The sequence below is a fragment of the Salvelinus alpinus genome, chromosome 2, assembly GCF_045679555.1.
Source record: "Salvelinus alpinus chromosome 2, SLU_Salpinus.1, whole genome shotgun sequence".
Taxonomy (NCBI): Eukaryota; Metazoa; Chordata; class Actinopteri; order Salmoniformes; family Salmonidae; genus Salvelinus; species Salvelinus alpinus.
In genome coordinates, this window is record NC_092087.1 from 41,394,816 (window position 1) to 41,413,238 (window position 18,423).

The following is an 18,423-nucleotide window of genomic DNA, read 5'->3' on the forward strand; positions in this document are numbered from 1 at the left end:
ATGCTCTTATCCAGAATGATTTACAGTCAATGCATTCAACAAAGGTAGGCAAGACAACCACATCAACCATATCTCAGTCATTGCAAGTAAAACTTTCCTCAATAAAGCAGCTATCAGCGAAACACACAGAATTGAAAGTCAGCGGGGGTGTTTTTCTTTGTGTCTTTGTGAGTAATAATACCTCTTTCTGAGACTTGCTTGCCTCCAGTAGAGAGTGCCAGTGAGCGATGGGCTTGCGTGGATAGGCCAACATCTCGTTCCAGTGGTCTCTGCCCAGTCCCTCTGCATGACTGCCCACTCTGTTTACACCTATGATCTCATTGTGTCCCACCCTAAGGAGAAAAAAGGCAAAATGCACCCATTAACTCTTCAGCCACATCTGGTATAATGTAACTTTACATTTTCGCTTCTACAATTAGCAGAATTGACAGTATTAGTAGGACTCTCAGAGTTAGCGGATGGTTGTAGCGTGAACAAACATATCAGTAACAAGACCTTAGAAATTATTATTGATAATATTGACATGCACTGCGTCACAAATGATATTGAGTATAGCATACAAGTCATAGTCCATGACGGATATGTGCAGGCTGACTTGGTCCATGTTCTCAGGGGGGATGTCAAAGATGATAGCTTCGTTATAGATGGGGTTCAAAGTGTTCCTCTTGATGGTGGTTTTCTTCTTTTTCAAGCGCCGTCCGTCACACTCCAGGGAGACCTTGACATATGGGTCTGCCAATAAACAAGATAAAACAAGATAAAAAGTGCTTAGCTACTTAATGGATCAAGCTGATTTGACTGTACATTATGTAATATGTAATTTAGCTAAGTCCGGCTTTTGCGAGATGCGTTACCAAACCAGATTATGTTTTTTTTCTTGTAAATCTTTTACCAGAGGTATAGCCTGGTCAATGGTTAGAAGAGTAGGCAACAGCGTTTAAGGTGAAACAAGCACAAAACCTTTAAACGTGAACCCATTGACTGAATTGTACCTGAGTATCCGGTGATGTCCATGGCCTTGAGGTTCCTGCACTTGATGACGGTCATGGTGAGTCGGCCTGCGGTCGGCAGGTAACAGAGAGAGAACATGATCTCCCCCAGGTCTACACTCTCCTGTGTTCAGGACCACAGACAAAACACATCAGAACAGAAGGAAACGGAAAGGGTGTTATCAGTTATCACACATTACAATGCCACTAATATTGTTAAAGGGATAGTTGAATGATTTTACATATTTAGATATTTGTTTCATTACCTTGAAAGCATTCTCTGTACAAAACCAAAGTGTTGATTGGTGTCACTCCTTATCCATAGACTGCATTCAAGGTAAGGAAACAAATATCTAAATATGTTAAATTGCTGAACTATACCTTTGTAGTACTATACTGTAGCAAATGTACAACCTAATTCCCATTTAGTCTACAATGTGAATGAGGATGGAAGTTAGGCAGTACAAGAGGGCATTGACCCCACATCCCCTGCCTGGTCTCCTATTCTTGAACACTTGTGACTCACACATGGGATTAAATCATTACAGTAGCTCATCAGAGCACCATTGAGGTGATTCCTTGCTACAGCTTATTAGGACCATCTCTTTAAAATACTTGAGAGCTTGCCTGGCACAATGGAACCAATGGAATAGTCCCAAAAATACAAACCAGATAATATAGCACTTCCAACAGGCAAGCTCATTCAAACTTTTAAAGAATCCAATGACAGCTCCAAAAGGCTATCTGGACTTACACTGTGCTTTCACTTCTGCTTTGCCTGCTCTTTGGGGTATAGGCCAGAGCTTCATAAAATACATGTATTTGATTCGTTGATTGACTTACAGAGGTGGCGTACTGAATATCCTTCCAGATGGGCATCTCACGGGAGAGGTCCGACACCTCAAACAGATTCTCCAGAATGACCTCGCCGATCATGTCGTGGCGGGAGAAGCGGTCAAAGTCAAATACGCTTAGGTGCAGCTTCCTGCTGCCCAGCTCCTCGTAGGGCACGGTGAACTGGAAGGACTCATCAAACATGGGGTTGAGTGTCTTGCGATGGACGCGGGTCTGGAACTTGCGCTTGCGGTCAGGCAGGAGATAGATTTTGACGTAGGGGTCGGAGCTGCCACATAAGTCCTTGGCGGGCAGGTCGAAGGCCTTGAGGATGTTGACGAGGAGAGCCTCGGACTCGTAATCGTATTTGAGGGAGAAGTTGATCTTACCACAGGTCTTGGCGGCGGCGCAGTTCTTGGAGGACTCGTCGGCCTCCAGTGGGCTCTGTTTGTAGAGCTCTGGCTGGATGCGGCCCAAACTGGCCAGGCTGGTGGATTGGTCCTCTGCATAGGGGAAGTCGCTGCCTCGGTCAAGGCTGGTGACATGGTGCATTTGTCGGGGGAGGTGCTTCTTGAAGGAGCTGTGCCTAGAGACAAGGAGACATTTTTGCGACTTGAATCATTTTCTTGGACAATTTACACACTGTAGAACAATTTCAGCAGTGGAATAATTTCAGCACCATATGGCATGCCTGGGAAATCTATACCCCCTGCTGAATACTGTTGTCAGTTTCCAATTTAGAGAAAATGGAATTGCATTTTCTCTCTGATATTAGATGATTTTGAGTTTTCTTATTTAGCTCAATAGGAGCTCCATGGCAATAGGGGCAGTAAACTGACAATCTCATTGATGTTCTATGTATCTCATCTTAAAGGTCACAAATGAATATGTTACAGGTGTAGATATGCATAATGATCTTTACCACTATGACACACCATAAATAGTCCCTTCCTGACATATCACATACTATTACCTCAATACTAATACATGTCCTGGACATAAACACTGAGGCTCAGTGGAGCCCTGGTGCAACCTATTGTAGGAGGCCCTTACAAACTGATCTATGGTCAGTTTTGAGGAAGCACTGATAAGCTGATACCAGGGAGGCATTTCAAGTGGCACCCTATTCCCTATAATGCACTACTTTTGACTAGGGCCAATAGGGTTCTGGTCAAAAGGAGTGCACTATGTGGGGAATAGGGTGCCATTTAGGACGTAGCCTAAGTCTGTGTCTCAAGGCAACTTCCTCCCGAAGCCTGACCTATTGGAGGAGTTGGGCTCGGTGGTCTGCCTGGACATACGCGTGCGGCGCAGGAAGTGGTCCTTCATGGACAGCTGCACCTCGGCAGGGATGTCAGGCGATGTGTGGCTGATCTTCACCGCTGCCTCTAGAAAACTCGCCGGGTCCAAAGGATTCAGCTTGTCCGACGCCATGGCGTGTGTGTGCGTGTGTGCGTGTACGAGCGTAGGCCTGTGGCCGTGTGCGGGCAAGGCTCTGTCGTAGGGTCTGTCAGAGGCAGAGGAGGGGGGGGCGAGGGCAGTGGCACTGGAGGAGAGGTCCTTGGTGCGCCAGTGCACCTTGCACAGCTTCCAGGAGGCAAAGACGATGACGCTCAGCAGGCCCAGGCCACAGGCCACGAACACCAGGAGCAGGAGGCTGAAGGAGAGATCTGGAGGGGGAAGGATGGCGAGATGGGAGGGTGGTGGAGGGGAGAGGAAGAAGAAGATAGAAGAAGAACATTACTTTATTGTCCAATTGTACACAAGATCCAATGAAAAATGTGACTTCCGCTTTATCCCAACCCCTCTGAAAGACACACATACGTACACACGAAGGGTGAAGAGGTTGGAGCAGGGGGCAGTCATTCTGCATGGCCCATGGAGAAGGGGAAGGGATGGAGGGATGAGTCGAGGAGTAGAGGAGAGGAAGGGCGGTGGATTAGAATGGAACAGCAGATATATACAGTATGCATGAGTGAGATCCGATAAAGGCAAAGGTTTCATTTACAGACATCGCACTGCTAAGCAAAGTGTTTTGAAATCCTCAAAATCGAGAGCAACTGAGCTGCCACCACCAACTAAGGCGTGTCAAAGCATTCATTCCAATGGATTATTGAGAAATACAATCATGACGGGTGTCGGTAAGCATGGTACATGATGTATAGTCATCAATCAGCTCACTGGTCACCATAGCAACACCCACCCGTAGCACGCGCTCCAGCAGGTATATTGCACTGGTCATCCTCAAAGCCAACACTTCCTTTGGCCGCCTTTCCTTCCAGTTCTCTGCTGCCAATGACTGGAACAGCCAATCTGTAAATAGCACACCCGACTACCTCATCCCCATATTATTACTTACCCTCTTGCTCTTTTGCACCCCAGTATCTCTACTTGCACATCATCACCTGCACATATATCACTCCAGTATTAATGCTAAATTGTAATTATTTTTGCCTCTATGGCCGATTTATTGCCTACCTCCCTACTCTTCTACATTTGCACACACTGTACATAGATATGTACGTTTGTTTATGTGCAACTCTGTGTTGTTGTTTTTGTCGCACTGCTATGCTTTATCTTGGCCAAGTCGCAGATGTAAATGAGAACTTGTTCTCAACTGGCCTACCTGGTTAAACAAAGGTGAAATAAAATACATTTTAAAAAATGTGTCTCTCATACACAGTCTGTCAGCCTGCCTCCTGGTGGTTTAACAGAGAACTTCACCAGGACCTTATATTCACAAATGAGTTGATCTCTTTTTAGAACCTATTGCACTGTAAATGGGTGCTGTAAGCAATGTGCCTCTAGATCAAATGTATCTTAATGATCAAATGCTTATTCTGTGGGTCAATGCCTAGTCTAAGGCGCTATTTGTTTTGGCAAGTCTGTCCTCACATAAAGGAGAGAAGCCTAAAATGGGGCTAACCGTGCCAGTCCAGAGGTATCATGCTCTGGACTGGCACGATTCAGCTTGATCCCTGAATAATAAAAGCCTGTAATGAGTTACATGTGTTTTATTACACATGATACATGGAGGAAGAGGAGAGGAGAGAGGTGAGAGGAGAGTGGGAGAGAGGAACGAAGGGGGAAAAACGTTTTTGACTTCCCGGTCAGAGTTTCTGTTTATCAGTTCCAATGACAGGGGATGGACTTGTTCTACTATTTCGTTTTTAGCTGTTGAGCACACTGCTAGGGTGTTTCTCAACCCTCCTCCACCGCACTCCATTCTTCCTCCACTCCTCCTCTTCCTCTTTTCTCTTTTGTTTTATCCATGGCTTAATCAACGTAGTTTGGCCTGGCGGCCAGCTGGGAGTGTTTAAGCGTGGTTCCATGTTAAAATAAAAAGCACCATGGGGAATATGACCCCTGATTCCCGTAAACCTCCTTCTCTCCTCTCCTCTCCTACTGGTACAATAAAGTTTTTTTTTTTTTAAAGCCAGCTGCTGCTGCATAATACGTTTTCCTAATGGAAACCATAGAATCTCTCTCTCTTGCTCTCTCTCTCTCTCTCTCTCTCTCTATCTCTCTCTCTCTCTCTCTCTCTCTCTCATACACAAAAACACACACACACAAAGACACACGCGCATGCATGTAGAGTGCAAGTGTTCACTGTTTGACTTGCAAATGCGCAAAATGTAATTACAGTCTTATTCCCGATAAAGAAAACAGCCGCACAAACCAAGAGAGCCACACAGGTAGAATAACTGCTCCCCTGTCTGTCTGTGGCCCTAGTCTAGGATGGTTATAAATCACTGGAATGCAAAATGCGGAGCTCTCTGTTTTCTATGATTATTACAAATGCGTTTGCGTAGGACTTGCACTGGGTGTGGGCCACACATATTGGAGAGAGGCCAGGATGGAAAATGAACAAGAACTGTTTCAGACTCTATCTGCATTTCCCAGAGGGTTAATGAGTGGAGCATCACAAACAGTTGTTTGGAGAATGGGGGGGGGGGGGGGGGCATTAAAATGTAGGTTACTATCTCCTTAAAACAGCTGTCCAGTCTAATTAATTAAACATGATAAAAAACATGAATTATACATGAGGTTTCTAGTAAAGTTGGGAAATTCACAAGCTGTAGCTACAGTTCCCTAAATAAAAATGGAAGCCTGTAGAAAATAGCTACTCTGGAGCAACATAGACGGGTGTGCAAATAAAATAGTAGGCCAACGTTTTTGTTTCCTAATGGAGGTGATAATATATTATATATTTAAAGGTAGACTCAGCGAGATGAGTTGTCACGAGCAGCACCGCAGATGTTGAGATGAGCAAGATGCAAGACTGCTCTCACACGGTCACACAGAATCTGCGCATGTGCACGGGTTCGCTTCACGCTGTTCACAGTGTGACAGCGGAGACGTTGAGCCTCTCGCTTCAACGCTCTTAGTTGTTGCAAAAATGGACGCACTATGCTGTTTACTTTCTGCATCTACGTCATATCGCTGATATACCTTTAATTGAACATTTCCAGTGTAACCCTTTTTTCAACCCCCTGAAGGTTGAAAATGGCAGATTTGGGTACTGATAAATGCCTAAATTGGAACGCAGTGGCTGTACAGTAACATGCTATAAATGACCTCAGACCTCAGGCTCTGTCCTTCACAGCGCTGTATGGGTATTTACTGACAGTTGTTCTGAATTTGAGCACCACGCGCGACAAGAAGTTCCCACATCTCTCCCGCTAATTGGGAAACTTGAAAGTGAAAATGAAAGTGAAAAAAAAAAGTTTAATTATGAGGATTATAAATACTGCTTTGATGTCATACAAACAAGTCAAACATCCATAAATCCAAATGTGCACTTCACATTTCCAAATCATTAAACTCATGTAATTTACAGTGTCAACGTTTATGATCCCTATGTTTGATGTACAGTTACAAGATGACATATCCTGGGTTGTTCTGAACAGAATGAGCCTATGTTTGTCTACTGTGAAGAAAAGTTGCCATGGCACACGCACCTGAATGCACTCATGACTCCTTTCTATGCGCACCAAAATTACAATCTGTTTCCCTTAATTGCATTGTGAAAGCCTAACACTGTAATATCATATTTTATAACTTAGCTAGTCATGTTGGCAATATAACAAGCTTTCAAATAATGCCTACTTAACCCAGATTGTGATTTATAATGGACCGTTTTTGGCTTGCATTACCAACAACAGTAATTGTGTGATGGTAGGAATGCAGGATTGTGTTCCGAACAAAACAACTACAAGTGTGCTTGCTTTAGTTCCTCAACGGCACAGCTAGGAGAGCTCAAAAAAGCACCTTATAGTTTCATCTTTGAGTCATAAAAGTGCATTGAAATGACTTAGGAACTGTGCACACTTTGGAGAGATGTGTGTCCACTTGGAGACACCAGTTAGTCCTCTCATTCAAACCCTTGTAGTTTTTTTGTCTTATGTTGCACCTACAACACATTTTCCAGGAATATTCTTATCATGTTACTGAATGTATCCAGTTTATTTTCAGATTTAGTTATCAACAAATTTGGCAAGTAGAACAGTAAATGTAAAATGCACATAAAATCAACAGTGTAATGTTTGGATTCAGCACTGTGTCAGGTGAACTGTTGTGACCTCACCTTCGGTATAATTTTTTCCCCCCTTAATCTCAAAACTGTTCCCTTTCATTTGCTACCATGGTTATGCATATGCTTTTCATATTTCTTCTATAAGAAATATTTCAATTTATCCCTATCCATATCGACCAATTCCCAGGAGTATAAAGGGTTATTGAGGACCCAGATACTGATTAAATGGGGCAGAAATTACATTTGAACCACAGGGGAGCATTGCTTCCACTCATAACCAGACTATTTTTCTATAAACCCAGCTGAACAAATGATATCTCTAATTATTGTTTGCCCTTAATCTCAGAAGTTAGATTAAGATTTTTTTCCCTCTCTCACACACACTTGAATCTCTTTCCTGCAGCAGAGATAAAGCAAGTAGCACAAAGGGTGATGTAAGGCTGAATCTTGGTCTAATAAGCTCTGTTTTTCATAAGGGACGGTGCTGAGCCTGCTGCTGTGGCACATAACCTGGCCTGCGTCCAAAATGGCACCCTATTCTCTATATAGTGCGCTTCTTGGGCCCTGGTTAAAAGTAGTGTACTAGATAGAGAATAGTGTGCTGTTTGGGATGAGAGCCTGGATTTGGGAGACAATTTCCCCCCCAACATACCAGTCAGCACATCCTCGTGGTGGAGAGAATTTAGGACATATGGTTATCCCTGCATACTTTAAAATAAGATGCTGGAATTTCACAGTCAATCAAAATTCTGTGCCTTACTTGCACCGTAATTAACTTTTTGGATATTGGACTTATTTTAGTGGGCGGTTGGGTGACTAACCCACTATAAAGTTTAATGTACCTTCAATGAGTGATATAGCTTCTAAGTATCTCCCGTCACCGAATGTCTAACATGGTGCTCAATACCCTAAACAGAATCCATCTGAGAAAATTTGCCCTCTGAGTGTTTAGTGTTCTGTTGCTGTAATACAGAGTTTGTGCAATTTCAAGGATCAGCAGTTTATTGAGATGTGCGTTTATTGCTCTCACAGGCTCTCACACGCACACACTCACATCTTCGTCGCATTAAATATTGATGTGAGAGCGATGCAAGCTTGTACAATTATAACACATCTCACACCTTTAACATCTCAGCCTAATTGTCCATGCAAGACCCAAAGCCAAGAGCATGCCCTGGATAATACATGGTATTCTGATTCAGTGTTCAAACAGAAATTGAATCTAGAATGTATTTTTAATTCAATAGATGTCAGGTGCTATGCCCACTGTTTTCATGATACTGTATTTGCAGTGTTTACTCATCATAAATCGTTGAATCTTTTGTGATGTTTTCTTTGTAAAAAAAACAGGAACAAATGTAAATTGTGAAAAATGACTGGACACAAAGGCATGACATCATCCTACAATTGGATCTTAGTGTCTGCAAAATGGGAGAAATTGCAGTCCAAACCTCATTTACTGTATCTGCTGCATTGCTCTCACAGAAATAAGCTGCAGTGAGACCAGACTTGTAGAGTTTTTTTTTAGGGACCCATAAATCTGATTAAACCTTGTTTTGTAGCAGACACAGAGAGCAACCAAAGCCCCAGGGTTTTTTCTCCTCGTCAAGTGCCCTCGTATACAACCTGGTCTCTATAGTAACCTGTCCAATAGACATTTTCACTCCCACTCCCACTGCCCCCACCACTATCCCCACCCCCTAATTTTGAGGGCTGCAGTCGCAAACACAACATGTCAAGTACAGTATATATTACACGATCCTCGTCATTCGTTCTTACACTAATTCTCTACGTCTTGGTGGAGGATGTGCAATAAAAAGCGAAACCCCCTGTAATCACCCTTGACTGGGATGAATTATCGTGTCTCATCATGGCTCCTCTTAGAGAATCTTTAAGCAATTACTATAGCAGCCTCCTTGGCTGTTTATAGGCCTCAGTTGCCTCACACCTCAGCCACTTTATCATCCTCCCCACTCAATCCTTTACACCTGGGATTTACTCACATAGATGACACTCATGAGGAATGGGCCACTTATTAACCATAAAAGATCTCAGAGAAAAATAATGGGTCTGGGATCATCCCTTCATCCACGGTGGCCACATGGTTAGGACTGACAATACACAGGAAATAGGCTACCAAAATAATTTAAAAAATAATAATTTCCAGCTGGTTAAAGTGGTTGTGTTGGAGAAAAAAATGCTGGTCCAACCCCATTGTTCCCATTAAAAGAGCACCGAAACATTATCTTCCCATGTAATTTCCCAAGTAAAGGGTAAAAACGAAATACATATTTTTTACTCTTATAGTACAATCTCCATCCTATATCCCCTCCCAACTCTTCACCGCAGCATCCACACAAACTGACATTTAGATGAAGGGCATCAGTATAATTGCAGACAACATTTCCCCAGGGCTGCAGCCCCGGCAACCCTGTGTACAGTATAGTATGGGGGAAGGTACACTTCTCCCTCCAGTGTGACGATATTTACAAACAAGCAATTACTGGGATTGCCATGTGGAAACTCACCACAACAACCCCTGCTGTATGTGCTGGTGTTCCTATAGGCCTACCTACACCAACCCCCTTCTTTAAAGGGACTATTATTTTATTTAACTGTTGCCAAAATAAAAACATTTAAATAGCCATATTGTAAACAAAGTCCATCAAATATCTTGGTTAAATTGGTTGAGTATAATGGGTAATTATGAGTGTTATATCAGTTTATTGTCTTTAAAAGAAATTGCCCATCCCTTCTCTATTTCCTGAAGTCAGTTATGATATCATTCATTAGGCCAATGTCCATTCCCACCACAGCTATCATGGCAATGGGGAGAGAGAGAGAGACAGAGAGCGAGAGAGACAGATACAGAGAGAGCGAGAGAGAGAAAGAGAGAGAGTAAATTTCAGTAAGATAATGGCGCTCCAAAAAACGTCCAGTCGCCAGGACCACAAATACAAATTCCATCTAGACACCGTTACCATAGAGCACACACAAAACTATACATACCTCGGCCTAAACATCAGCGCCACAGGTAACTTCAACAAAGCTGTGAACGAGCTGAGAGACAAGGCAAGAAGGGTCTTCTATGCCATCAAAAGGAACATAAAATTTGACATACCAATTAGGATCTGGCTAAAAATACTTGAATCAGTTATAGAACCCATTGCCCTTTATGGTTGTGAGGTCTGGGGTCCGCTTACCAACTAAGAATTCACAAAATTTAGACAAACACCAAATTGAGACTCTACATGAAGAATTCTGCAAAAATATCCTCCCTGTACAACATAAAACACCAAGTAATGCATGCAGAGCAGAATTAGGCCGATACCCGCTAATTATCAAAATCCAGAAAAGAGACGTTAAATTCTACAACCACCTAAAAGGAAGCGACTCCCAAACCTTCCATAACAAAGCCATCACCTACAGAGAGATGAACCTGGAGAAGAGTCCCCTAAGCAAGCTGGTCCTGGGGTTCTGTTCACAAACACAAACAGACCCCACAGAGCTCCAGGACAGCAACACAATTAGAACCAACCAAATCATGAGAAAACAAAAATAGAATTACTTGACACATTGGAAAGAATTAACAAAAGAAAAACAGAGCAAACTACAATGCTATTTGGCCCTAAACAGAGAGTAAACAGCGGCAGAATACCTGGCCACTGTGACTGACCCAAACTTAAGGAAAGCTTTAACTATGTACAGACTCAGTGAGCAATGCTATTGAGAAAGGCCACCGTAGTTAGACCTGACTCTCAAGAGAAGAAGGCTATGTGCACACTGCCCACAAAATGAGGTGGAAACTGAGCTGCACTTCCTAACCTCCTGCCAAATGTATGACCATAATAGAGACACATTTTTCCCTCAGATTCCACAGATCCACAAAGAATTAGAAAACAAACCCAATTTTGATAACTCCCATATCTACTGGGTGAAATACCACAGTGTGCCATCCCAGCAGCAAGATTTGTGACCTGTTGCCACAAGAAAAGGGCAAGCAGTGAAGAACAAACACCATTGCAAATCCAACCCAAATTGATGTTTATTTATTTTCCCTTTTGTACTTTAACTATTTGCACATCGCTACAACACTGTATATAGACATAATATGGCATTTGAAATATCTTTATTCTGTTGGAACTTCTGTGAGTGTATTGTTTACTGTTAATTTTTATTGTTTATTTCACCTTTGTTAATTATCTATTTAATTTGCTTTGGCAATGTTAACATATGTTTCCCATGCCAATAAAGCCATTGAATTGAATTGAATTGAATTGAGAGAGAGAGAGAGAAAGAGCTCCACTTCAACGTTTAGTCACAGGAATGGATGTGTACATGGTATAACAAGTTGTATTGTTACAGACAACTGAGGGCCAAGTACGTGCTTGTGAATTCTATAGTTTTCAATGTCATGTTGTTTTTAAATGTATCACAAATGAAAGGACTACACCATGATACAATAGAACATGAATCCTTTTCAATGACTCATTAATTTTGAGAGGACTCTACAAAATGACGAGGTAGAAAATGTTCAAGGCCTATGTATCTGAGAAAGAGAAATGTTATATCTGCCTATTGATTTAGTCATGTCATGAAACCTCTGGTACAAAAACAAAACGTATCATCATTATAGAAGAGAGATTATATTAAAATAACATTATTGTATTGTCACGCCCTGATCTGTTTCACCTGTCCTTGTGATTGTCTCCACCCCCTCCAGGTGTCGCTTATTTTCCCCAGTGTATTTATCCCTGTGTTTCCTGTTTCTCTTATATGTTTCCAAGTCAACTAGCGGTTTTCCCGTTCACCTGCTTTTTTTGCATTCTCCTTTTTCTAGTCCTCCTGGTTTTGACCCTTGCTGTTTCTGGACTTTGTACCCACCTGCCTGACCATTCTGCCTGCATTGACCATGAGCCTGTCTGCCAATCTGTACCTACTGGACTCTGATCTGGTTTTGACCTTTTTGCCTGTCCACGACCATTCTCTTGCCTACCCCTTTGGATTATTAAACATTCTAAGACTCCAACCATCTGCCTCTTGGGTCTGCATTTGGGTCTTGCCTTGAGGTGTGTGTGTGTGTGTGTGTGTGTGTGTGTGTGTGTGTGTGTGTGTGTGTGTGTGTGTGTGTGTGTGTGTGTGTGTGTGTGTGTGTGTGTGTGTGTGTGTGTGTGTGTGTGTGTGTGTGTGTGTGTGTGTGTGTATACATAGTTGAAGTCGGAGATTTACATACACCTTAGCCAAATACATTTATACTCAGTTTTTCACAATTCCTGACATTTAATCCCAGTAAAAATTCCCTGTTTTAGGTCAGTTAGGATCACCACTTTATTTTAAGAATGTGAAATGTCAGAATAACAGTAGTGATTTATTTCAGCTTTTATTTCTTTCATCACATTCCCAGTGGATCAAACACTCAATTTGTGTTTGGTAACATTGCCTTTAAATTGTTTGACTTGGGTCAAATGTTTCAGGTAGCCTTCCACAAGCTTCCCACAATAAGTTGGGTGAAATTTGGCCCATTCCTCCTGACAGAACTGGTGTAACGGAGTCAGGTTTGTAGGCCTCCTTGCTCACACATGCTTTTTCAGTTCTGCCCACAAATGTTCTATAGGATTGAGGTCAGGGCTTTATGATGGCCACTCCAATACCTTGACTTTGTTGTCCTTAAGCCATTTTGCCACAACTTTGGAAGTATGCTTGTGGTTATTGTCCATTTGGAAGACCCATTTGTGACCAAGCTTAAACTTCCCGACTGATGTTTTGAAATGTTGCTTCAATATATCCACATCATTTTCCTACATCATGATGCCATCTATTTTGTGAAGTGCACCAGTCCCTCCTGCAGCAAAGCACCCCCACAACATGATGCTGCCACCCCTGTGCTTCACGGTTTTGATGGTGTTCATCGGCTTGCAAGCCTTCCCCTTTTTCCTCCAAACATGATGGTCATTATGGCCAAACAGTTCCATTTTTGTTTCATCAGACCATAGGACATTTCTCCAAAAAGTACGATCTTTGTCCCCATGTGCAGTTGCAAACCGTAGTCTGGCTTTTTTTAATGGCGGTTTTGGAGCAGTGGCTTCTTCCTTGCTGAGCGGCCTTTCAGGTTATGTCGATATAGGACTTGTTTTACTGTGGATATAGATACTTTTGTACCCGTTTCCTCCAGCATCTTTACAAGGTCCTTTGCTGTTCTGGGATTGATTTGCACTTTTCGCACCAAAGTATGTTCATCTCTAGGAGTCCTTCCTGAGCGGTATGATGGCTGCGTGGTCCCATGGTGTTTATACTTGCGTACTATTGTTTGTACAGATGAACGTGGTACCTTCAGGCGTTTGAAAATTGCTCCCAAGGATGAACCAGACTTGTGGAGGTCTACAATTTGTTTTCTGAGGTTTTGTCTGATTTCTTTTGATTTTCCCATGATGTCAAGCAAAGAGACACTGAGTTTGAAGGTAGGCCTTTAAATACATCCACAGGTACACCTCCAATTGACTAAAATGATGTCAATTCGCCTATCAGAAGCTTCTAAAGCCATGACATCATTTTCTGGAATTTTCCAAGCTGTTTTAAAGCCAGAGTCAACTTAGTGTATGTAAACTTCTGACCCACTGGAATTGTGATACATTGAATTATAGATGAAATCTGTCTGTAAACAATTATTGTAAAATGACTTGTGTCATGCACAAAGTATAGTTTTATAACAAGAAATGTGTGGAGTGGTTGAAAAACGAGTTTTAATGACTCCAACCTAAGAGTATGTAAACTTACGACTTCGACTGTATATATGTATATGTGTGTGTATGTATCTATACATACAGTGGGGAGAACAAGTATTTGATACACTACCGATTTTGCAGGTTTTCCTACTTACAAAGCATGTAGAGGTCTGTAATTTTTATCAGAAAATCCAGAAAATCCCATTGTATGATTTTTAAGTAATTAATTTGCATTTTATTGCATGACATAAGTATTTGATCACCTACCAACCAGTAAGAATTACGGCTCTCACAGACCTGTTCGTTTTTCTTTAAGAAGCCCTCCTGTTCTCCACTCATTACCTGTATTAACTGCACCTGTTTGTATATTTTTATGCAATCCAATGAAAATTACCTTTTCATTTTACATTTGACTCAAGATAATAACAATGCTCAGAATGCTGCATTTTAATAGAATTTTAAAAAGAGGTGTGGGAAATATTAAAGGCCCAGTGCAGTCAAAAACGTGATTTGCTGTGTTTAATATACAGTATATTTCCACACCATCAGGTTGGAATATTACTGTGAAATTGTAAAAATGTTGATAATGCCCTTTTGGTGTAAGAGCTGTTTGAAAAGACTGTCTGAAATTTCAGCCTGTTTTGATGGGATGGAGTTTAGGTCTGCCTGGTGAAATCACCAGGCGGTAATTTAGGTAATAGACCAATAAGAGTTCAAAACCTCTGCCAACAGCTACAGTAGTTTTCATTATATTTTATTTGTATTTTTTTTGGGCTAACCGGGCTATCTGCATTGTGTCCCACCACCCACCACCCCCTCTTTTACGCTACCGCTACTCTCTGTTCATCATATATGCATAGTCACTTGAACCATATCTACATGTACATACTACCTCAATCAGCCTGACTAACCGGTGTCTGTGTGTAGCCTCGCTACTGTATATAGCCTGTCCTTTTACTGTTGTTTTATTTCTTTACTTACCTATTGTTCACCTAATACCTTTTTTGCACTATTGGTTAGAGCCTGTAAGTAAGCATTTCACTGTAAGGTCTACACCTGTTGTATTCGGCGCATGTGACAAATAAACTTTGATTTGATTTGAAATACAGCTCATTATGTGAAAACCCCAGAGCAGCCCACGGCATTGTCTCCAATCCCTTTGCTACATAAACAAACAGGATCATTGAGGCACACACACAACAGCAAGGGTGCACTTTGAGGATCCTGTCTCTTTCTTCTGTGTGTGAAAGTGGGTTAGATTAGAATTTGTTGGGCTGGAGACTGAGGAGAGTGTGGACAGGAGATAAGACAGAGAAAGGCCAGGCTTGCTGGTTTTGATGGACAGTCACTCTGAAAAGAAGATGCCGAGAGGTAGCCAATAAGAGCGCTCGGCTGAGCAAATATCCCTAAATCTGACCACAGACTGTTATAAAAGGAAACAAAAGGAGTCCTCTTTGGGGAAAAGTCAAGTTATTCACAGATGTCAGTTAGGGTGTGAGTGTTTGAGAATCAAACCATGTGAATTAAACCAAGAATGGACTCTGCAGCATTGACCTTAGCTAGCCTTGTCACACTTACCAAGCTTGAAAGCAAAGACTACTAGATTAGTAGAGCCCAAAGAATGCTATGCTACCTGAAAAGTGCTCTGTACAACAAATCAGATATACCCCATCTTCCTCTAAAGACACTAGCGGGCAAGTGCCTGAAACACTGTGATTCGGCAGACTTGTCCCTGAGTGCTAAAGCGCCTCATGCAATTTGCAAACGCTACTAAAAATGTTTTCAGGAGCTACAGAACTCACAGATAACATATTGAGTGATGAGTTACTGTACGAAAGCAATGATACACAATATATACTGAACAACAATATAAAACGCAACATGTAACAATTTCAACGATTTGAAACTGCAACATAGTTACAGTTCATATAAGGAAATCAGTCAATTTCAATAAATAAATTAGGCAATAATCTATGGATTTCACATGACTGAGAATCCAGATATGCATCAGTTGGTCACAGATACCTTTAAAAAAAGGTAGGGGCGTGGATCAGAAAACCACTCAGTATCTGGTGTGACCACCATTTGCCTCATGCAGTGCAACACATCTTCTTCGCACAGAGTTGATCCAGCTTTTGATTGTAGCCTGTGGAATGTTGTCCCGCTCTTCAATGGCTGTGCGAAGTTGCTGAATATCAGCGGGAGCAAGAACATGCTGATGTACACGTCGATCCAGATTATGGAAGAACTGGGACACATTCAGCTTCCAGGGATTGTGTACAGAACCTTGTGACATGGGGCCGTGCATTATCATGCTGAAACACGAGGTGATGGCGGCAGATGAATGGCATGACAATGGGCCCCAGGATCTCTTCAAGGTATCTCTGTGCATTCAAATTGCCATCGATAAATGCAATTGTATTTGTTGTCAATAGCTTATGCCTGCCCATACCATAACTCCACCACCACCATGGGGCACTATATTCACAATGTTGACATCAGCAAACAGCTCGCCCACACCACGCCATGCACGCTGTCTGACATCTGCCAGGTACAGTTGACACCGGGATTCATCCGTGAAGAGCACACTTGTCCAGCGTGCCAGTGGCCATCAAAGGTGAGTATTTGCCCACTGAAGTTGGTTACAACGCTGAACTGCAGTCAGGTCAAGACCCTGTTGAGGAGGACAAACACGCAGATGAGCTTCCCTGAGACGGTTTCTGACAGTTTGTGCAGAAACTCTTTGGTTGTGCAAACCCATATTTTCATCAGTTGTCCGGGTGGCAGGTCTCAGATGATCCAGCAGTTGATGAAGCCTGACGTGGAGGTCCTGGGCCGGCGTGGTTACACGTGGTCTAAGGTTGTGAGGCCGATTGGACGTACTGCCATCTTCTCAAAAAACGTAATTGGCTTATGGTAGAGAAATTAACATTAAATTCTCTGGCAAAAGCTCTGGTGGACCTTCCTGCAGTCAGCATGCCAATTGCACTCTCCCTCAAAACTTGAGACATCTGTGGCATTGTGTTTTGTAACAAAACTGCACATGTTAGTGGCCTTTTATTGTCCCCAGCACAAGGTGCACCTGTGTAATGATCATGCTGTTTATTCAGCTTCTTGATATGCCACACCTGTCAGGTGGGTAGATTATCTCGCCGAAGGAGAAATGCTCACTAACAGGGCTGTAAACAAATTTGTGCACAAAATGTGATAGAAATACGCTTTTTGTGCATATGGAAAATGTCTGGGATATTTTATTTCAGCTCATGAAACATGGGACTAACACTATTTTTGTTCAATATACAGTACGTGTATCATTTGCCCCTAGAAGAAGGATTTGCGAGCCATCCTTTTGTTGAAAACCATTCAATATGTCCTCTCTCAGGGATCTGGATGACTGACAGTTTAAGTGGATAACAAATGGAGTGATCATCCCCTGCAGTCAAAACAGCCAAACCTGATTTATAAAGTTAATTAGACGAGAGCATAGATTCATGTCTCTTATAAAAACGTTGGTTTAGGTTGCTGAGAGCTAACGTGACCAATCCTGCTCCTGGATGCTTTCCATCTCCTCTATGTTTCTCCATTCATTCTCCATCCATTAATCAGCCATCATAATTTAATTTGTCATTACCTGGACAATTGGGGTGAGTGACTTCCGAACCAATCAATCAAATCAATTTGTGTAGCTCTTTTTTAGAAAGTCATTCATCACGTGAGGCTAAACAAAATCCTACAACCCAAAAGCAAAAGAGCAACAGTGGCAAATATCCTGACAAGACTGACAGATAGAGAGCATAGCTCATTCTATCTGGTCGGCACAATGCATGAGTTTGCATGACCGTCACAGTCATGCCCAATCTATTGTGTCAAAAAGGATTTTGTCCCTCAAATGCTAACTTTAATAAACCAACCCAATGCTTGGATGACTGGATCATGAATGTGAAGATGACCATGGCTCACTTGATCAAGGCTCAGGCTGGCAGGTTTGATGCAGAATAGATACAGTCTTACTCTGCCCCCATAGGGCTCTGGTCAAAAGCAGTGCACTATAGGCTGTAGGGAAAAGGGTGCCATTTGGGAATCAGACTTACTCTGTGTGGACCTGCCCAGTGCCTGGGGGATGCTAGAGGCATATTACCTCTGCGCTGATCAATTTTATTCATGCCCTGACGGTTGAATGAGTGGTTGCCTGGTATTGATCGGTGCAATCCAGATGCACTTTTATTGCACCTCAAGAGCTTTCATGTGCAAGGGCAAATACAATTACAATTGGTTAATGCATTTGCGTGCCCATCGTAAATACCCAAAGTGCTTCCTGCGGCATCAAAAAGTCTCCAATATA

The 18,423-nt window shown here is 42.3% G+C and overlaps 1 protein-coding gene across 1 annotated transcript in view; it reads right to left on the reverse strand.

Annotated features, from left to right (window-relative positions):
- The window catches only part of LOC139561557 (synaptotagmin-6-like), a 45,216-nt gene that overhangs the window by 1,415 nt on the left and 25,378 nt on the right, over positions 1–18,423 (reverse strand). Inside the window, exons 2-6 of the mRNA XM_071378789.1 lie at positions 3,085–3,493; positions 1,833–2,409; positions 993–1,113; positions 561–732; positions 182–332 (exon numbers count right to left, since the gene is read on the reverse strand). Of these exons, the coding sequence (XP_071234890.1) occupies positions 182–332; positions 561–732; positions 993–1,113; positions 1,833–2,409; positions 3,085–3,493 (1,430 nt within the window). The remainder of the gene's footprint in view (positions 1–181; positions 333–560; positions 733–992; positions 1,114–1,832; positions 2,410–3,084; positions 3,494–18,423) is intronic.